Source organism: Camellia sinensis, chromosome 10 (assembly GCF_055761805.1).
Source record: "Camellia sinensis isolate YWXY chromosome 10, ASM5576180v1, whole genome shotgun sequence".
NCBI lineage: Eukaryota > Viridiplantae > Streptophyta > Magnoliopsida > Ericales > Theaceae > Camellia > Camellia sinensis.
In genome coordinates, this window is record NC_138970.1 from 58,670,893 (window position 1) to 58,693,421 (window position 22,529).

The 22,529-nt window shown below is 35.5% G+C and overlaps 1 protein-coding gene across 1 annotated transcript; it reads left to right on the plus strand.

Annotated features, from left to right (window-relative positions):
• Positions 1–1,092: 1,092 nt before the first annotated feature.
• LOC114260023 (uncharacterized) lies at positions 1,093–18,604 on the plus strand. Its single transcript, XM_028200073.2, has 5 exons — positions 1,093–1,720; positions 3,141–3,229; positions 3,387–5,366; positions 17,075–17,261; positions 17,854–18,604. The coding sequence occupies exons 1-5, from the start codon at positions 1,669–1,671 to the stop codon at positions 18,432–18,434; spliced, it is 2,889 nt and encodes a 962-aa protein (XP_028055874.2). The 5' UTR covers positions 1,093–1,668; the 3' UTR covers positions 18,435–18,604.
• The last annotated feature ends 3,925 nt before the right edge of the window (positions 18,605–22,529 follow it).

A 22,529-nucleotide genomic window follows, 5' to 3' on the forward strand; every position in this document is an offset into this window, starting at 1 on the left:
AATTTAGACCAAAAAAAAAAAAAAACTTCGGGTATGTTTGGTTTGTGTTTGAGAGATGTGTTTTAGAGATAAAAAGTACGAAAACATGTTTGGTTTAGTTTTTTTTAAAAGATGTTTTGGAAAATTATTTTGAGATAGAGTTTTGGAAAAAATGATTGATTTGATATGTGTGAGAGAGAGATTTGTTTGGAAAACTTGTTTGGTTTACAAGTTTTGAGAAATTTTTTTAGGAAAATTTGTTTGGTTTGATTATTTTTGAAAACTTATTTGTAGAGAAAATTTCCCAAAATTTTTTCAGAAAATCAAACCAAACGAGCCCTTCACTTTTTAAAGATAAAATTTAATTTTTAAATTAAAATCTTACCAATTTCATCATTATTATTGTCATCATGGCCATAGCTACCAAAGTTGCCACCACCATTCTACTATCATCGTGGTTTATTATTGTCACCAATTGCTATCACTATTACAAAATACATTATTTTTAGAATCATAACAAAAAATAATTTTTTTTAATTAACGTGTGGTCATAGAACATATTTTAAAAATAATTAAAAAAATTATAATTTTATTATTCATTATTTCATACAAAATATACAATATTTTTTTTAAAAAAATTCAAATATATATTAAAAACACATGTTTAAAAATTAGTTTGGTTTGAAATTTTCAAAAACCATTTTATGAACTTTCAGTTAGTATATTTTTATTTTTAGTATATTTTAATTTTTTTTTTAGTTTTAACATTCACTTAATTTAAATACACTTGAAAAATATAAATTTTGTGCAAAAATCTTTCAAAAATTCATTGAATACAAAAAATAAAAATAAAAAATATTTTCATATTTTATTATATTCAATATTTTATTTAATATATGTTCAAATTTTATACTTTTAAAATATATCTAGACCAAAAAATTGATTAAAATTAATTAAAAATAATGAAATACGAATTAAAAATTATTTTTAAAAACTCAAAATTAAACATAATATAAATATATTTTTTATTTTTTGAATAGTGAAAACCAAAACTAGTTTTTGACAGCAACAAAAACAACAAAAATAAACGGACAGTTTCAGGTGAAAAAAGACAAAATAAAAAGATACTTGAGCCAACCAATTGTCTAACAAATTCTGAACTAGGCCAAACGAGCATGCACACGACGTGGCCTAACTAAATTCAGAAACGTGGCAGGTAGGACAAAGCGCTGTGCACCATACGAGACCCTCGGACTTGCCCGCCCAGAAGGTCAGGACTCAAGGTCCAGTTACTCTCTCTCTCTCTCTCTCTCACATCACGATTTGAATGTTCAAAAAAACCCAGCAAGGGCTTAGAGTTATCTCCTTCGATGTTTCGATTCTGGCCTTCATTCATTAATATCCCTTCTCTCTCTTTTTCTCAACAATGCCTTTCGTCTCTCATTTTCTCTCTCTAAAAGTTTTTGTGCTTTCTATTTTATTTTGTTTTTCTCTCTCTAGATAGATTTTGAAGATCTGTTGTTAGATTTTGTATGTAAGTTGTGTGTGAATTTAGCTGAAAGGCTAGGGTTTTTGCTCTCGTGATCTTCGTGAATCTTTTCTATCTCTACTTGGAAGCACTTTCGAGGATTTTCTCTCTGGAATTTCCTTTTTTCTCTTTTGACTTTGTGTTTGTTGAATGAGTGGAAAATGGAGAGAGTTCGGCAAAAGAAGAAGTTGAAAGTTCCTATCACCAATGAAGGTCAGTCTCTCTCTCTCTCTCTCTCTCTCTCTGTCCCACGCGCACTCACAAAACCATAATGTATGTCTGTTTGGTTGCTGGGAAAACCGAGGAATCAAGAGAGTTTTTTTTTTTTTTTTTTTAATTATTAAATGTATGTCTGTTTGGTTTCTGAGAAGTTGAGAAAAAAGCAAAGAAAATGACTGTTTGATGATTTTCTTTTATGTATTTGAAGAGCTAAAAATTTCTCCTCAAATTTTTGCTCGTTTTGGTGATTTTGAGAAAAAGCAGAGGAAATGATCGTTTGAGGATTTCTTTTATGTTGTTTAAAAGCTATGAATTTCACCTCAAATGTGGCGGATAATTGATTTGCCTCATTTTAGTGATTTTTTTATTAAATAATTTTCATTTTTCAAATAATGGAGGCTTGAAATTTTGAAAATTTTGCTTTCTTTTCCTTCATTTTCTGACTAACCAAACGGATCATTTGTGTTTGTTTCTGCTTTTGTTTGTCTCTTTGCTCTTTAGTTTGCTTGAGTTTAGGCTTTTATTTTGCTAACAAGTTTTGTTTGCAAGTGCAATTGAGTGGTGCCTCTGTTTTATTTGAGGATTTTCTTTTTATGTTTTCGAAAAGCTAAAAATTTCACCTCAAAGAAAGCAGACAGATTGATTTACCTCATTTTAGTAATTTTTTTAATTAAATAATTCTCATATTTTCAAAGAATTGAGGCTTGTGATTTTGAAAATTTTGCTTTCCTTTCCTTCATTTTCTCAGTAACCAAACGGGTACTTGGTGTTCGTTTCTGTTTTTATTTGTCTCTTTGCACTTTGGGAAGCGTGGAGCTTATTTATTAGTTAGTTTGAGTTTTGGCTTTTCTAGTGCTTTTGTTAAAGTTTTGTTTGCAAGTGCAATTGAGTAGTGCCTTTGCTGTAGTGGTATGAAAATGATTTCGTTTGTTCTTTTTTAGTTTGAGGGTTATCATGAGAAATAATTGCAGTCTATAGCGCTTTAGAAGCTCCTATGGTTAGTTTATTTAGTACTTCTCTGATTCTTGATTTAGAAATTTAGCATATATCAAAATTTTCTTTGATTTCTGTATTTTTTTCCTCTCATTGTACTTGCTTGTGTTTCTTCAGAAAATCTGAATTGTACAAATTTTTATTTTATTTTTATTGAATTTTAAATTTTAAATTTAAAAATTTTGAGTTTTTGGAGTCGAGTTGGATAATGTAATCATTTCAAATGAACTTAGTGTGTTAGATGCGATTCTCTCTTAATTTTGTGCTTTCTATTTTCTTGTTTCCTGCCATTGTTTCATGGCTTTGGTTTTGGTGATTTGAAATTTCTGTACACACAATTTGCAAGCCTCTGTATGTGTGGTCATATGTATATATCATCTTGGAATTACCATTCTATAATGTTGTCTATATTCATTTACAGGAAACAGGCAAACTCAAAAACAAAGAAGTGTACCAAAATTGGCATCAGACTATAGTTCTTACATTGGTGGTACCACCAAGGAAGATTTGGTGAGTTGATTTCTTGTTTGTATTTATATTTGAGCATTATGATTTGAATTGGTGTATTGTCATTTAGAAATCTGCTGATTGGCATCAGACTCTAGTTCTTCGTTCTTTATTTTTTAAGAGGAATTTTGAATTAAAAAAATTCATTTTCTGTTTGTAGTTCACATGCGAGTTGGGGAGGAGCTCTTCCAGACGAGTTATTGGAACGCCAATAAAGAAGTTATTAGCAGAAGAAATGTCAAAAGAAACCGAGTCCAAGAGACGGCCAGGTAGTGTCATTACCAGATTGATGGGTCTTGATGGGTTGCCACCTCAGCAGCCTCTTCATAGACAAGATAAGAGGTTCTCGGAAACTTACCGACATAGGAGCATATCAGTAGTATCCCAAAGGGATGGAAAACCTTATGAATGCCAAATGAATAGGAAAAACTCCATGGAGCATCAAGAATTTAAGGATGTGTATGAAGTTTTGGAAACATCAGAAGTTGATAGGGGAAGTCACCCAGCGAAGGGGACTGTAAATCCAAGGTATTCTGAAGCAGAGATGGCATTCATTCGACGCAAGCTGATGAATGTGAAATGTCTTTCTGCTGATGAAACGCTTGATGATTCAAAAGAATTTTGTGATACGTTTGACAGGCTGGATACTAACCAGGACCTATTGATGCAATATCTTCAGCAACAAGATTCTTTGTTTGCAAAGCATCTTTCTGATCTGAAAGGTTCTGCTCCCAGATCACATTGCAGTCACATAGCAGTGCTAAAGCCAACAAATTCGGTAAACTATGAAAGCAATACCATTGGCTGGAAATCAGAGAAAGAGACTTCACGGTCTGACACTGGCTCTCATTGGAAACATCTTAGTAGTCTTTCTACCCACTCCTACAATCATCGTGGTGCTCAAAAACCTCTTAAGTCATCAAAAATTCAATTAGAAGGGAAGCATGAGACAGACATCCTCCCAAAAAGGATTGTTGTTCTGAAACCGAACCTTGAAAAGGTGCGGCATGCTAGTAAATCTGCTTTATCACCCTCTTCTTCACATTGTCATGTGTTAGATTCTAGGAAGCTCTTGGAATACCCGAGTATTGGCACTGGGGAGACAAGAGCATGGGTTGAGAAAAATATATCTAGTGATGCTGCTTTTTCAAGGCTGATGTCTAAAGAACCGAGAGAAATAGCGAAGGAGATTACTAGGAAAATGAGAGAGAGCTTTTGCAGTGATCTGATAAATTTGTCCTCCATTAAGGGATATGCTGCGGATGAGAGCTCATATAATGTTTCTGGCAGTGATTCTGCAAGTGAATCAGAGGTGTCAATGTCCAGAAAGTCCTTTCACTGGAGTAACCGGCAGAAGTTTATGTCATTGAATTTAATGGAGTCATCTGTAAGTAAGGAGGCCAAGAAGAGACTTTCAGAGAGGTGGAAGATGTCCCAAAAGTATCAGGTTGTTGGAGAAGTTGGTAAGGGTAGCACACTGGGTGAAATGCTTACCATTCCAGATAGGGAAATGAGGCCAGAGAACTTGGATCCAGTGATTGAACTGGATGAGCCAAGTGACCGATTTGCTGGCAATCATGAAATTGCAGAATGGGATAATCCTTTGGGTATTAGTAGCAGGGATGGGTGGAAGGATGGATGTGTCAGATATTCATCCAGATTGAGATTTGTTCCTGCTTCATGTGTTGGCCCTAAAACAAGCAAGCAACGTCAAGCTCTTGACCAATACATTTATTCAATGCCAAGAGAAGCGATGAATTCTGGTAGAAACAAGGCAATTAAGGGAAATTTAAATAAGAAAGAAGATTCTTTATCCAGAAACTTAAGATCTGACAACAAGAAATGGCAGTCCCCTTGCTGCACCTATGGTGATATTAGTGACTCTTTGGAGGAAAAGCACTTTAATCAGTTTCAAATGGGGATCAACCTTGGAAAGAAAGATCCATCTGGTCAAAAGTCTTTGGCTTCTGCTAATAATGTCAACAGTACAAGTTCGATTACCGATGTGGAGGTGGACGCTGAACATGAAGATATGACCATGTCTTCTGAATCCCCTGATGAACTGGCCTCAAAACTGTCACCTTGTTTGTTAGGAAATGGAAATTCTTCTACTCCTGGTCCAGAGGATTCAAAAGCTCAGGTTTGATTCACTTTCACATAAATAATCTTTATTATGCTAATTGTTGTTGGCCTTTTTCCGTAACCTATACTGTGAGCCAACATAATTTAATTAGCATGATGCTCTTTTCATATCTTTTCATTTCTTTCCCAGTACAATTCCATTTGACGAACCTAAGTCTCGTGCATTGATTGTTGGTTTATAATGTCTTTGTTGTTGTTGTTGTTTTTTTTTTTTTTTTTCCCTTTAATTATGATTTACAATGTGTTTAGTTGTTATGATATTTACATAGCTGTTTATATCTCATCATAAATGATTACAGCATTATATGTAATTTTATTGTGTCTTGCATTAAGGTCAGGTACATTATATGTATGATATATTATGCACTACTTTGACTCTCTTTGGCATTTTCTTTGAGAAAATCTAGTTCCTAACTTTTCCTTCGAAGTAAATAATACGCTATTGCTTTGATCAAAGATACATTAACATTAAAGAGAATATTTATAGAATTTCTCTTGTTTGTTAAGAATGGCAATGGGGTGTGTTTGGGTTGACCTTTGATTCTCCCTCAATCCTGCTCTAGAATAGAAGGATCCTTTCTTGGATTTGACACAATCCAAAGTGGGTTGGGTTGCAGTCATTCTCCAGACAAACTAATGTTATAGTGGACTGCCATTATGACCATGGTTCCATTTAGCGGTATCAGGAGGCGTATTGGTATTGGTCGCAGTGTAGCCTTGTCAGCCTATCAAGAGTATCGAGCAATATGTATTGGGAATCAATTAATATTGTTGTGAATTTTTAAAAATTGTTAGCAAGTAGCAACCCCTAAAAAATTCAACAACACATATTTTTTCTACTCTTAAGCTCAATTTGTCACTTTTTTGGCGACGTATGGAGCATGTTTTGCTTATTTGATAATAATGAAATAATTATTAAATCACAAGCCAATATACTAATTGTAGCACACAAAGTGTAAAATATGAGGTTTTTAAATAGTAAGAGAAAGGAGAGGTTTTTAATTAGGTAAAATTTATTAAATGTTTTGCTTTTAATGTCATACAAAACAAGAAGCAAATATGTTATCATATCTATAACATAGAACCACCTTTTCATCATACATTCACAACAAATGTTGCCACCAAGACAAAATACACCAATAGCCACCAAGAACTCGTGAAGCAAAGTCGCACGTCGCATGGGTAGTGAAGTAGTGTGAAGTATATAACCGTGAGGGCACCCTTGACCCCACAAACTAGTTTTTGGGATTGAGTTCTACCCAATACCGTATAACAGAACCTTCTAGCACTTGAGACCATCAAAGAAAGGGGATATACAAGACGCATTAGCCCTCACACAGCAGTGAGGCTGCCCAGTCACAGTGGATAGCACAAGCAGCGACAAAGACTTAATTCAGTTCATCTATTAGAAATTTAAAGCCAGACTGCCTCACCATGATACTTCGGTTGTCGGTGTCGGATCTCTTGCAATGCGTGCTTCTTTGGATGCTGCAACCTATTCTCTTCATCGTTGAACAGAGCCAGCACATCTTTTGCAACATGGGGCTTCTTAAATGCTACAACCCATTGTCATCGATTGGAGCTTCCAGATCTCTTGCAATCACTTGTCTCTCTCTTATTTGTTGGCACCTGATCATTTTCTTGGCTATCAAAATCAAGAGGTAGAGAAGAGATATGGGGCTTCTACAGATTTTGTGGAATTCATTGACATCGTACAAATGAGGTGGAGAAATGAAAAAGAAAATGATGAAATTGAAGCTTCAAATGTTGCACATGACCCTGCATGGCCCGAACCGAGTTGAACCAAACCAGTTTGTTGTCAACTTGGCAATTTATCCGGTCTAACTAGTTCTCATTGTGAATTGGCCATCCTATTCAGGACCTTAATTTTCCTGTTCAAACTTGGCCAATTTGCAATGAACCAAAACCAAGATTTAAAATCATGTTTTCTAGTTGCTAAAAGCCTTCGTGAGTTACCTTCCCTCTACATTCTTTTGTGGAATCCTGATCATGGATTTCATGAGGTATCCACAAAGGATACCAAGGATGGTCGTGGATCAATACAAGATCAAGAAGAAGGGACTGAACTTGGTCGCTATCAAGTTAGGAAGATCACTAGTGAAACAATCTTGGGGGTCAAGCATGATGCATTCTTCCTCAACATCAAGTACCAACTACAGTGAATCATTTCATTCATGGAAAACTTGATGCTAATATGATATGATATGATATGATGATATTTGTTGCAATGTGCCTACGTGTGAGACACTATAGTTTATAGAGATTTTTCTTTGTAAAGTATCACCATTATGTGGTTTTCATAAATGAATGGACTTGCCATGCATAGTTTCTTCCACTCATGCACAATTGAAAAATGTGTTTAAATTCTTTGTTTCCTTCCAAAATACGTGGAGAATTAACTTAATACTAAGGGAATTACTAGCATAGTTGCATGGACATTTATGGAGCAACCTTTGCTTCCTCGAATTGCCATGTGTCCTTTTTTAAATTGGTTGAAATCGACAATTGGCCAAAAACTAGGAGAATTTAGTATTTACCAAAGGGAAAAAATAGAGTATGAGAAACATAAGTGACACGAAGTGTTGCACTACCACCATGGTTGCAAGCAGAGTTGTGAATCTTGTTCGAGATAGGTCGGTACGGTTCGAGATGTACCATTTTGACCAAAAAAGCAATGTTATGTAAACTAAACTTGGTGTGAACGAAAAAAGCACCTAGTCAATGGTCATCGTTCAACTACTAAATCAATCGAAATTAAAACATGATATATAGTAATGTCATAAATAAAATTTAAATATATATAAATAAAACTATGAGTACTAAAATTACTATAAAAATACATAGAAAATTCATTTTTGGACTCTGTTTGGTCCGATACAATAAACATAAATTCCTTTTTGGATGCCCCTCTGTTATGAGACGACCACCTATCAAAGTGTCAAACGACATCAACTTCGGCAATTATCAACTTCAATGATGCCCATATTGGGATGCTCCTACATTGATATCCCCATATCGGCAACTCCAACGACGCCCATATCGGGATGCTCCTAAAACTAAAATTGCGGTATGTTTTTCATAACATACGGTTTGTTTTGGTTTTAAATATTTTTATACTGATGCAAACCGAACCGACCCAAAATTATATTTAAGTAATTATATATTTTAATTCTTCGAGCATTATATGATAAGTGACTAATATAATATATTTTTGTGATAAAAACTAAGGAGGGAAACTGTAGAAATTTAATGTATAAAGAGAAATAGAGAATTGTATTATTGATTGATGTGTTTATTGATATTTATTACAATGATTCATGATTCCTATATATAGAAGAGGGTGAGTGTGTAGTAGGTAAGGAGTAGGTGAAGTGGAGGTGGTAGTGGTGTAGTGGGTTAGGTTTAGTGGAGTAGGTGAGGTGGTAGTGGTGTAGTGGGTTAGGTTTAGTGGAGTGGGTGAAGTAGGTGGAGAGTAGGTGGATTTTAACAGCCCCCCGCAAACTCAAGGGGGGTAGGAACTAACCAACTTGAGTTTGGAGAGAGTAACAAAACAAGAAAATACATAAAAATAAAAAAGGATAGGAGACACTGTATGGTCGTGTCAGACCATTGGTGAAGACACTGGATGGTGGTGTCATAACGTTGTAGAGGACACTGTATGGGGGTGTCATAACGTTGTAGAGGACACTGTATGGTGGTGTCATAACGGTGTAGAGGACACTGGATGGCGGTGTCAGACCGATGTAGAAGACAGTTTATGGGGTCATGTCGGACTGTTGTAGCAGACAATGTTGTGATAGTTGTTGTGACAGTTTACAGAGTCTTGCTGGACCCTTGTAGAAACTAACCGGAATCAATGTCGGGACAGTTTACAGAGTTTTGTCGGACCCATAAAGGAGCTAATCGGAATCAATGTAGGGACAGTTTACAGAGTCTTGTCGGACCCATGAAGGAGCTAACCGGAATCAATGTCGGGACAGTTTACAGAGTCTTGTCGGACCCATGAAGGAGCTAACCGGAATCAATGTCGGGACAGTTTACAGAGTCTTGTCGGACCCTTGTAGAAACTAACCGGAATCTATGTCGGGACAGTTTACAGAGTCTTGTCGGACCCTTGTAGAAACGAACCGGAATCTATGTCGGGACAGTTCACAGAGTCTTGTCGGACCCATAGAGGAGCTAACCGGAATCAATGTCGGGACAGTTTACAGAGTCTTGTCGGACCCTTAAAAAGTCGCACCCTCAAAAGGTGTGCCCAAACTTTCAAAAGGCGTGCCATCAAAAGGCGTGCCCAATACATAAAAAGGCGTGCCAGATATGATGGCGAGGCACGTGAGTGCCTTGGCTGGCGCGCCCGTTTGTCGTCTGGCGTCAAGTGGCGCGCGATACGCGTGGCTGCCTCGGCTATTTAACCAAGACGGAGGCTGAGGCTGAGGCAGAAGCTGAGATAGAAAAACTGAGAGAAACCTCTGAAAAAACTCTTCCTTTGCTGAGAGAGAAACTCTGTAATACTCTGTAACCAACCCGTCTCTGAAACACTCAGCAACATGGCCTCTTCTTCCCGTCCAGCTACCCAGAACATGGCCTCCTCTTCCCGTGGTCTGCTCACGCTCTTTCCAGAACTGAACGAGTCCACAAGAGAAATAACTGGTGCGGTGGCCAGTGAACCTCAACCAAACACCTCTGGTTTTGCTCCGTTGAACTTTCCGATGCGGTCGGTGGAGCAAAAAATGGCGGTGCAAACTGATATTGAGGCCAATCAGTATACTCTGAAGTCATGTGTGGAAACCATGACTGCGGTCACAAACTTGTCGCACCGGCTGCAGAGCAGGACAAATGAGGTGCAACAGTTAAACTCCCAGCTGGCTCTGCTCCAACGCATGTATAAGGATGCGCGAACAGAGATAAGTGTGCTGAAGGCAGAAAATAAGGAGCTGAAGCGGAAGGCCACCGTGATGTTCCGATTCGGAGGTCCGCCATATGCTGCAGTGGAAGAGTATGGGGGAGTGAACGTGCTCGGTGGACAAGGAAACACGGAGGCAACACCGTCAAGGGCCGCCCAGGACGGAGGCAAGAAGAAGAGACCGGCGGAATAGGCGAAGAAGTAAGGTCGATTGGTGGCCGGCTGCAGAAAAGAAAACAAAGCTGTTGTTGTGTTTTTTTTTTTTTTTGTAAAATTGTGATCGGGGTGGATCCCTGAGATGAATAAAATATGGTTTGGTGTGCAAAGCTATATGGTATGAATGGAAGTGGAAAAAGATTAAAAATAATGTGAAAGAAAAATAAAGAAAGAAATAATAAAAATATAATTGAAATAAAAAATGAAAGATGGGAAAATTAGAAAAATGGTTTGGAGAAAATAAATAAAAAATAATGGAGTTGGAAAGCAGACGGAGGAGAGATGATGATGTTTTTTTTTTTTTTTTTTTTTTTTTAATATAATATAATAAAAAGAGATATATATAGATATATATAAAATAACGAAAGTGGGGAACAAGGAGTGCACCAATAAGCTGTATAATAAAAAAGTTTGGGCGGTGGATGCAAAGTGAGGAGAGAGAGTGGAGTGATTAAAAAATGGTGGGTTGGACAGTGGAAAGATGAGAGAGAGAAGGCATGTGGGTGGTTGTCCATTGTGGAGGACAAACATCAGATAGAGAGTGGGTTATATTATATTCAGAAAGTGGGCGGTGAGAGTCATGCCCATGTGGGGCAATGGCTTTAGCAGATGTCTGTTCCAACATTAATTGTCTCATCTTTATAGAAGTGGAGTGCTGGCAGTGGTAGACTCGTATTTCCAGACGGGTGGAAGCTTTTTTTTTTTTTTTTTCTTCTTGTAGTAACGAGCAAGTCTGTGGATCCTGCTCTCAACCAGGATCAACCTAAACGTGGAATCCTTATCCGTCCTGTTCCTCTCCAGATGCTTCCGGATTGCGACTGCTTTCTTAATGAGGTGGTACAGGTCCTCAGGTATTTCAGGGGCCAGACCATGGGCCTTGAGAATACGCAAAAAAACTTGCTTCCAGTGACACTCTTCACCTGGGCAATCCCATGAGAATCACGAAGAATGACACCAATTTGAGAAGGGGTCATGCCTTTCTTAGCAAACTTGCAGATGTTATCCTCAACATCCTGAGAAGAGATCTTCAACCAACTTGGTGGGGTCCTCTTGTATGGTAGAGCTCGTCGCCGAGACCGTCGGCGGATGACTCCGGCGAGTCCAGTGAAAGAGATACGGAAGTTGTACGGTCTATTGAAGTTGAAAAGCAGTAACAAAATTGGACCGTCGGATCATGAATCACAGCTGATCTTAAGGTGATGGTTGTATAGCAACATGGCGGGCCTTGTTAGTGAAAAAATTCAAGGTATGTGTAGAAGTCCGGCGGGCGGCCAGGTGAAGCAGAATTACTAGCTTCTTAACCTTGCTCTGATACCATGTAGAAATTTAATGTATAAAGAGAAATAGAGAATTGTATTATTGATTGATGTGTTTATTGATATTTATTACAATGATTCATGATTCCTATATATAGAAGAGGGTGAGTGTGTAGTAGGTAAGGAGTAGGTGAAGTGGAGGTGGTAGTGGTGTAGTGGGTTAGGTTTAGTGGAGTAGGTGAGGTGGTAGTGGTGTAGTGGGTTAGGTTTAGTGGAGTGGGTGAAGTAGGTGGAGAGTAGGTGGATTTTAACAGAAACATTTATAGAGCAACTTTTATACATTTCCTTTATTGATTTTCAATGTGAAATTCTGCAAGGTTCTATAAAACCCCTTAAAACCTCATGCAAATCCCTCTTTTACATCAAATCAACAAAACCGGTAAAACCGAACCGTAACATATGATCTGTATCAGTTCCTCAACCATCAAAATCGAAAGGATCGGTTTGGTGCTAAACTTACCCTCAACACCATGCTTCTTCACCATTCTCTTTTTCTTCAGTTTTCCTCTAGTATCATATCGGAGAACTTCTCTCTTTCACTCTTTCTTTATAATCATTTTGTGTACTATGTCAAAGGTTAGGTGTGTATCTAATCTTTCCCCTCCCAAACACATTAATGCGTACTAATTGAGCCTTGTTTAACTCTTTCTCTATAACCTACAAATATTCTTTCATTTTCTTTTCTCTTCTATCGAGAGTCGTCATTTGTTATTCCACTGTAAACTCTCATCTATAGTTCGTAAGTGCGTATATCCATATACTCACATAAAAAAAGAAAAAAGAAAAAAGAGTACACGTATCCATAATCTATTACATAGGCTTTATATAGTCTCTTCTCAAAGAGTGGGCTAGATACATATATTACTGGAGCAATTTATAAAAGATTTTGTATATTAATGAATGATTTCAACAATAAAATCCCATATTGTATTCATTAAATAAAAGGTTTATATCATGCTCATTAAGTTAAACTAATGTCAATTATATTTTAAGTTTTGTAAGTAAATAAAAATATTTTAAACAAATATATAATATTTATAACAATAAATTTGAAACAATTTTCAAAACTGCACTAGTATCGGTGTGTACTATACCAATAACAAATGTTGTAAGCAGTATGATATTCACAACGTTGGTTGCCATTGCAACGATGGCTCCCCTTCACTCCCCAATTTCTCTCTTGCTTTCTCCTCCCTTTTTCTCTTGTTAAAAGAATAAACTAAATCTTCTAGATATATAAAACCTTAACATTTTGTGAACACCGTTCTCTTTGCCTCTTGTTGAAATGATTTTTATTTGACATTTAAGTCATTTGAAACATTGGTAAGAGAGAAAAAAATTCTATTCTAGTATCATTCTCAAAATTCTTGAAACCAAATCTTTTATTGTTCTGCTTCATATTGTTTTTTTCCTATTTTGATATGTTTTTATTATTTTGACTACACCCTTAATCGCAATAACTTAAGAAGCATGAATATTTTCAAGAAGGTGTCATGTCTTGTCCAACATTGTGTTAGATTCCGACATGACACGACACTCATCAGACATTTCTCAACACATGTCCAAACACGTCCTATAGATGGGTAAGATGTGTGTCCCTGGATTGCATGTGGCAAGTGTTGTCGAGTGAGCATGCTGTGTGTGAGGGAGGGTTTGAAACAAAGTCTCACATCGCCTGGGTACGAAAGTAATGTGCGGTATATATAAGTGTGAGGACACCCTCACCTTAATAACTAGCTTTAGGGCTTGAGTTCTACCCAAGATAATATGCACAGATTATTCTCAAATTAACATGGTAGTTGAGAGAGTTTTGGGTGCAAGTTTCTTCATTGGCATTTGGTATACTGTCCCTGTCTGGTTTATTTTTCTCTGTTTGGTTGTTTGCTTCTCTTTCTGTTCAATTTTCTGTTTGTCCCTCTACGTACAAGATGGGTTTGCACGTGAGGGAGGGTGTTGGATAGTTTGATATATATTGTTGGGCTCATTTGCTAAAAACTTAAGCTTTGGAGATAATTGGCGATTTAACACTTTCGAACCCCTTGTGTTTGATGATATGTTTGCTTTTTGTTTCCTAAGATTTGTTTTTGATAAATTGCAGTAATTGTGATGATATTGCTAAATTTTCTAGATGGTTTCTTGCTATCTCCTTCCCAATTTCCACCTTATCATTGTTTTCATTTGTTATGCACGCTCCACGTTATTAGTATACATCATCATTACTAGTGACTTTTCACCCTATTTTTTAAATGGAAAATGAATCTTATGAAGTTACGATCATCGATCCAAATCAGGGATGGATGCAAGATTTTAACATAGAGGGGGCGAACATATATTCTAACAAAAATTTTAAAAATGAAGTATAAATTACAACATCAATTTTTACGGACATGAGAAGTACAAAATAGCATAAAATATATATTAATAAACATGTTCTCCTATACTCATATTGAGTTATAAAAGATCAATTATAAGACAATATATCGACACTAGTTGTGAGAAACCAAGGTTGCGTTTGGTTGTGTTTTGTAAATGTGATTTGAGAGTATGAATTGTATTTTGAATTTGTGTGTAGAAAATTTGTTTGGTAAAGAGTTTTGAAAATAGTTTTGGAAAAGATGTTTGATTTGAGTGGGGAATTGTTGATGTGATATTTGATATGTGATACAAAAATTTACAACTCATAACTAAATATACAACTCAAAATTATTTTAAAGCACATTAAAAATTAAAAAAATTTTAGAAATTTTTTTTTCCAATTATATAAATCAATTGCCAAAAAAAAAAAAAAAAAAAAAAAAAAAAAAAAAAAAAATTCCTGTACAGCAGAGGACATCCAGGTGGATGTCCCCATGGACGTCCGGGCGGTAGTCCCTAAGGACGTCCGGGTGGTCTTCCCCTGGCCAAAATTTGAACAAAAAATGCGGCTGTAATACAGAGCTCTCTGCAGAAGTTTGGAAAGTTGATTCCAAACACACAACCAAACATCATACTGAAATACACACGTGGAATTACATTTTGAATTCACAACCAAACAAAGCCTTAATTTTATTATTATGTTTTGTCGAAATTATTAAATTTTATACTTTGCATCCCACCTTTCATATATAAAAAGGTGTAGATCGTGCAACCACTTTTTTTTTTTCAAATCTAGAGGCAGCCAATATGTATAATTTAAAGATAATTAATAGTTAATTCTAATAGATAAAGGGATTTTTTAGGCGATCACCCCCTCAAGGTCCATCCTTGATCCAAATTGATGATTCAACTGACGAGACCTCTCACCGATCCCACTTTGGGATCCTCATTTTAATGACCATGCACGTTCTCATCTTCTGAAATTTTATTGTCAACCCTACCCCTCTTAAACTTGTTCCATTCCCATCTGAATAGGACGAGTCAGATCTGCTGACTAAAACCTTGATGCCATATTTCCTTTTTTGCCTCCTTTGCATCTATATCTCTCTACATTGTTTCAAATTTAGTGCCACATGTTTATCCTGACATTTTACTGATGTGTATATGGACACTGCTGGAGGCCAAAACTTGGAATTGTAAATTTTTTTTTTTTTAAGTGAGAACCTGGATTTATTTATTTATTTTTGGTTAGAACATGGAAAATGTAGATGTAATTACATTATCACTTACCATGTACATCATACTTCAGAATTTGTCTAGTGCAAGCACATACATGAACTTGAACAACCTAAGTTTCTTTTGTAAATTTCTTTGTGTTCTGGAAATATATTATTTTCTTTTGGGGAAATTGCACATAGTTAGTTACAAAAAAATATAAGTGCAAGTGGGACAATTTTCACTTGCACCAGAGCAAAGGGTCTATGCTTTAGTGCAAGTTAGGCCACAATTTTCACTTGCAGTAGAACACAGACTCACATGCACCTCCATGTTTTTTGCAATTACTTTCACTTTTTTCCCACTGATTTGCAATTCTCCCCTTTTTTTGTTCTTGTTTTCCTTTTCCTTTAGTTCTTTTTGGGTAATAAGAACTCCTATAATAAAATTTTGTCTTCAGCAGCGGGAACCTAGAACCATTCCTATTTTATTTTTTTTTGGTTGGGGGTGGGGGGTGCAAGCTAAATAATTTGAGAGGTATCAGAAGCTATTCAAAAGGTAGGAAATAGAAAGAATATACAATGTGATTCTTACATTGAGATGCAACTGTGCCTTCCTTTCTCTTGGTATTTACATTGCACATCCATCTTAGCAATACTGAATCCACATTTTAACAACCTTAATGTTTCCTTTCTTACAAGAGTGGAGTGGGCTGACTGCATGATATACTGTTGGTTTGTTTAGCTTTCTTTAACTATTTATCCGCCATGAGTTTATCAAGAAGTGGGACATTGCGTCTTTTTTCCCCAATATATATACATATATATATATTTAAATTTTACGTAATCAGTTAAGTGTTGAGAAAGCTTTAGAGAATTTTGTCCTGATTCTACTGTGCATTTGTTTGTTTTATTTTCTTTTCTCTTTGCTTATTTTTATGAGTTCCACATTGGTACGGAGAAAGATCTATTGAGAACTCCATATGGGTGTGCATGTGCAGTATAAGGGATGTATGAGATTCAAATTCTTGATAGACTCTAAAACCATTTCCATTGCTCATAATAGTTTTTGTGATCGACTCTAAAATGTGTTCCGACGGATATATTTCAATCCCACTTTTGGTCCCTGTATATATACACATCCAAGGACACACAGAGCACACACAGTCACATGCATTAACAGATAAATGTTCTGAATGCAAGTGTACTGTTGAATTGTTTTATATTGGTTTGAGGTTCATAACAAAATTTGCATGTGCACACATTCATGTAAAACCATGATAGGCCCTTTCCACATTACCTTGTCATCTTTGTTTTCCTTTGTTTTCTTGTGTTAGTGGTGCATTAGGAAAGCAAACTATGGAATGCATGTTGGATATTTGATCTTGTACCTGCAAATCCGGGTTTTCCTTCAAGATCTTTACCACTTGCATATGTCAAATATTTGTAGGTGGAAGGTCTGGAGTCTGCATCCATGCTAACTGAACTAGACCACAAGTGTCTTGTAGATGATCATAATGCATAACTTAAATATTAATTTGGAGATTCTCAATATGATTGAATTGTGCTTTGCATATCTATGATTTCAGTAGGTACATACATTATTAAGTGCTTGCCAAATACTTCCTGCGAAAATTCTCATATAATTAAATTCACGAAGTTTCTTTTTATGATGTTCCAGGAACCTCAAATTGAACCATCCAAAGAAGATCCAGTTCCATTGCGGTGCCCTGTACCTGAACCACCATCTCCAGGTAGCTCAAAGGACGCAGATCATCCGAGTCCAGTGTCAGTTCTGGAAATCCCTTTCACAGAAGAAATATCATCTGGTTCTGAATGCTTTGAGAGAGTCAGTGCAGACCTTCAAGGTGACTAAATGCCTGTACTTTATTTACTCTTTTATGGAATGTTTTCGTTTTTATTATAATTTGTATTTTCTGTAGAATGTAACGGTTTAGGTGCATATTGAAACTAAACTGTTGCACAAAGGAGAATGAAGCAATCATGTGAAAAAATAATAACAAAAATATTCACTGTATTATTGAAGCATCGTACAATTTTGAAGAGATGCTATAGATGCAACATATTAGCTTATGTAATAGAGTGAGCTGGTTTTTGTCCCATAAGCAACCTAAACCTAGATATATACAATTTATTTGGGGTTCGTATGCAAAAATCTTTTTTGGCGTACCTTCATTTAAATCAGAAGCCATGACATATTTTCCATTAGCTCAGTCCAAATCCTTGACCTCGCCTTTTGTTGCTCTTCAGCTTATTGAGTTTGTTCCATAATATTGCAGTCATTGTATGTAAAATTAACATTCTGGCCAGCAACATTGATCTCCTCAATCAGATCTCAACACCCCCTTCATTGGATTGATCTCATTTCATTGGTTTGCTACTGATTCCATTAATATACATTTTACTTTAACATTACTTTATTCTCTTTGTTCTTGGTAGGGCTTCGAATGCAACTCAAGCTTCTCAAGATGGAGTCTGGAGCATATACAGACGAGGGGATGCTCATGTCAAGTGACAAAGACGATGAAATATTTGAAGATGACAGCTTCGAATGTTCTTACCTAATTGATGTGCTAATCGACTCTGGATTTGAAGATGCTGATCCCGATATGATCATTGCAACATGGCACTCTCCAGATTGTCCGCTGGGTCCCGGGGTATTTGACAACCTTGAGAAGAAGTATTGCAACGAGACATGGTTGAGGTCCGAAAGGAGGCTGCTATTTGACCTTATAAATACTGGGCTCGTTGAGATTTTCCAGTGGTTGATTAATCCACACCCTTGGGTGAAGCTATTGACAAGGAAGGTTGGTCCCCCCGAGTGGCAGAAACATGGTTTGAAATATGAGGTGCGTGATTTTCTGGAAAATGAAGAGAAGAAAGCAAGAGAGGAGGTGACAGAGAGACTGCTGGACAGGGAGATGCTGTGGCTGGATTCTGGGGATGGCATTGACGCGATAGGTAAGGAAATTGAGAAATTGTTGATAGATGACCTAATAGCAGAGGTTGCAGATATGTAGGATGTGAATCAGAAACTGCATTTTAGGTTAGGCGCATGGAAAATGATAGGGTGTAGCAGATGATGAATAAAAAGATCATTACATCATGAAAATAAATACTCAAATGATCACCATGTATTGACATTTCTTTTTCTGAAAGTATAGATTGAAATCCAGATGTTGACTGAAAATTGTAGATGAATATAGGGGTTTTGGGAGTTTGATTTTGTTTACTCACCTAACATGTTCGTGAATGTTATCCACCTTCTCCATTGACCTTTTTACTAGGGTCCATTACTTTATCCGGGATCTATTGCCAATGGGAAAAGAGCATTTTATGGGTGAAAAGATGGATTCAACATGTAGACTCCACTTATGTGAGTCTCACGCCTTTGTCCCATCGTATGAAAATTTTCTATGTTCTTAGCATTGCTATAAACAAAATTGTTTTCTGAGTTTCTGAATCAATTTGTTGTTTCAATAATTAGAAAGTACTGGCCCAATAGTTGTACAGATTAGGTTTTTTTTTTTATTCATTTATATACTGAACGTGCCAAAGCTGAGACCAACGATAAGTTTAAGACTAGTTTGGTTGGGGATTTTGATCTGTTTTGAGATGGATCTAGTTTGGTTTTCCATTCCTGATTGGGTTCTGCTAAATACACAAATTTAATTTCTATACCCCACCTACTGTGTGCTTGGTATAAGATTTATTTATTTGTTTATTTTTTATAAAGGTGTGGAGAGAAATTTAGCAGATTTTGACATTCTTGTTATGTTACTACCCTACTGCTTTTTTTGGATTTTGAAATTTAGATTTATGATGGAAATGGAAAATGAAATTACTTGTATATGTTTAAAATTTAAGGGTAATCGTGGAAAGACTAGTATCTAACTATTTCTTTCTTATTTTTCTATTTTTTTTTTCTCTGTACAAATTCAAGATCAAAACATAGGAACAAGTTTAGTGAATTGCTAGTTTTTGGTTTTTGTTAGTCTATATGCTCTTTGTATAGCTTTGCATTCTTTGAGGGTTTTGGTCTTTGTCCCTTTTAGCAAACAATCACAATACATACTTGGAATTATGAGTGTGTGATTGAGATTTATCTATGTATGGACTCAGAATATATTATTTAAATTTCAACCTTTCACTTATTTTTTGGTTAATTCTTTAATACCCAATTCTGAGTATTTAGCCTTTTCCTTTAATAAATTTCCCTCAGGTTTGGTTAATTTTTTATTTTATATTTTAGTGAATCACTCTATCTAGTTGACTGAATAGATTACATGGTGTGTGCCATCTGGACTTGAATTTCTACCCATTCCATGTTAGGTATTCAGAAAACATACGTGCGCAAGGAACTTTTGTATAGAAAAATATTTAAAAAATTGGAAAAATTACCAGTAAATCATATGCGGTAAAAAGTTAAACCATTTAGTCTTACAAATTTTCTTATGCACCATTTAGTCCCACTATCTACATCAACATCTTTAACATCATCAAAACATTAGCTACATTAGCAACATTAACTGCACCAATCGACAATATCAAACATTAACAAAACATCATAATCTTTAGCACTGGGATGGAACCTAAATCCAAAAGTGACCCTTTTCAATTTCGCACCCCTTTCATCCCACCATTTGTAACCCGGAATTTGACGAAACTGTTTAGTTGCAGGGTTACGGAGAAACAAGGGTTTCCCAAATTGAGATACACTGATACAAACTAGACCATTACGGATACCCACAATGTCTGGATCAGATTCCTGGGTCAAAAATGAGAAATCGAGATTGGTGGGTGTATGAGATCTTGTGGCGGCGATAATGGCGGGTTTTGGGAGAGTGGCGGTGGCGGTGGTTCCATCGTCTCTGGTTTTCTAAGAAAAGAATTTGAAGGAGTTTGGAATTTAGAACACCAAGACATCCGAAGTTGAAATCGATCCATAAGAATATTTTTAAGTTTACAAATTAAGAACTTATCTATTCCACAACTACCAGAAAAAACAAAAGAAGTGGGTTGTGAGTTGATGTTGTGATGTTTGATGATGATGTCATCGTGTCTCTGGTTTTCTAAGAAGAGAATTTGAAGGAGTTCAGAATTTAGAACACCAAGACATCCGAAGTTGAAATTGTTTTTCATTCAATACGTTTAGGGTTTTTTCTGATTTGGGTTTTTTTTTTTATTTATAAAAAATATGTATGAATTGTATAGATGACTTTTGATGATGATGTTTTGACGATGGCGATGAAGCTTGATGATGGCGATTATGTGTGTTGTTTTGATGATGATGACGTTTGATGTTGTTTTGATGGTGTTGTTGTGATGTTTGTTGTTGTGATGTTTGGTGTTGTTGTGATGTTTGATGTTGTGATGTTGTGTTGTTAATGATGTGATTACGTTTGATGATGATGATGTTGTGATGTTTGATGTTGTTTTGATGATGATGTTTATGATGTTTGATGTTGTTTTGATAATGATGTTTGATGTTGATGATGATGTTTGATGTTGTTTTGATAATGATGTTGTGATGTTTGATGTTGTTTTGATGATGATGATGTTGTTTTGACGATGATGATGTTTGATGTTTAATGGTCATTAATATTGGGATAGGACCTAACGGTTCATAAGAAAATTCATAGGACCAAATGGGTTACAAGATACAAATTTGGGATTTATTAGTGCATCCCCCTAAAAAATTATTGTGTAGTTCATATTTAATTCATGCATTACGGAACTTAAATTTAAGATGAATTTGAGTGGCATAATAAATTTTTTGATATATTTTTAGATGAGTTTTGTGTACCTGACTTGGTTAAGTACATAGCTGAAAAATAATACAATAATTACTGATAGATTGTATTCAGATTTTAAGTTTATGAAGAGATTTATAAATAAAAAATAGAAAAATAAGAGAATAAATGAAGGCTCTATTTGTTTTAAAATAAAATATTTTACTGACAAATATTTTACATGTAAATTTTTACAGGTAAAATAATGTTGTTTCCTTTTATTTTTTGGTGTTTGGGTGTAACTTCAAATTTAGTTGAGTTTCTCTCGTATTGCGATCGCAATATGAGAGAACTTGAGGGACCTATAGGGTCCATCACAAGTTTGAAAAAAATTTAGGTCAATCCGATAATCGTTACATTTTCATTTTATAGCATTTGTTGATGGTCTATTTCAAAAATATATTTGTCGTCTATTTTTTGGAAACAAATGCAAAATGAAAAAGTTATGATTATTGGATCGAACTTATCATTATTGGATCGAACTAATTTTTTTCATGAATATTATACATTGAATACCCTACAAAATAAACAGTTTGAATCAACGAAATAGAACTCATGATAAGCCGTATAAACTCCTCAAGTTCTCTCATGTTGAGATCTCAACATGAGAGAAACCCAACCACTTGCAATTCCAGTGCCAAGTCAAGATTATTACTCAACATGAGGCAATTCAACAGTCGACTTGGATAAATAATAAAAAAAACACTCGAACAGTCAATTGACCTTTTTTTTTTTTTGGCATAATGTATACAAAAAGTCCTATAAATTGAATAGTTTAGATTAACGAAATGGAATAAAGCCCTCTAATTCAATCCCTCTAATTCAATTATGAAACTGAAGAGAATCTGTCCCTGTTTATATTATAACTTATGGGTTGAAGTAATTTTCTACTATTGTTAAACTCAATGGTTTACATTGATCCACATCATTTTGTATAAAAGTTTTATATAATTTTTATTTATTTATATATCATTACTCAATTATTAATTATTTAAGATTAAATTATCTGTGATAACATAGGCCAAGATAGAAAAATAAAACGTGGTCATATTGTAGTTGTATGTAACTACTGGGTATGAACAAAAGATCAAAGCCTGTCATTTATTTATTCATTAATATTACATACTTAACAATTTTATTCAGAAAATTAAATCTCAAGCACATTTTCATATTATGGGATAAAATTTATAACAAACCCCAAATCTCTATGGCTGCTCCAGTCTGGGTGGACGACGCGGCGGCACTGGGGGGCTGTCGGATGTCCAGGTAGACGGCCCAGATGGTGGTATACGAATCCCTTTAGGGATATTCCCTTTAGGCAAT

Excerpts from the sequence above, each read along its gene's own strand:
- LOC114260023 (XM_028200073.2), top strand. The coding sequence starts at position 1,669 with ATGGAGAGAGTTCGGCAAAAGAAGAAGTTGAAAGTTCCTATCACCAAT. Across the intron at positions 1,721-3,140 it reads AGTTCCTATCACCAATGAAG|GAAACAGGCAAACTCAAAAA; the intron begins GTCAGTCTCTCT and ends ATTCATTTACAG. Across the intron at positions 5,367-17,074 it reads CAGAGGATTCAAAAGCTCAG|GAACCTCAAATTGAACCATC; the intron begins GTTTGATTCACT and ends ATGATGTTCCAG.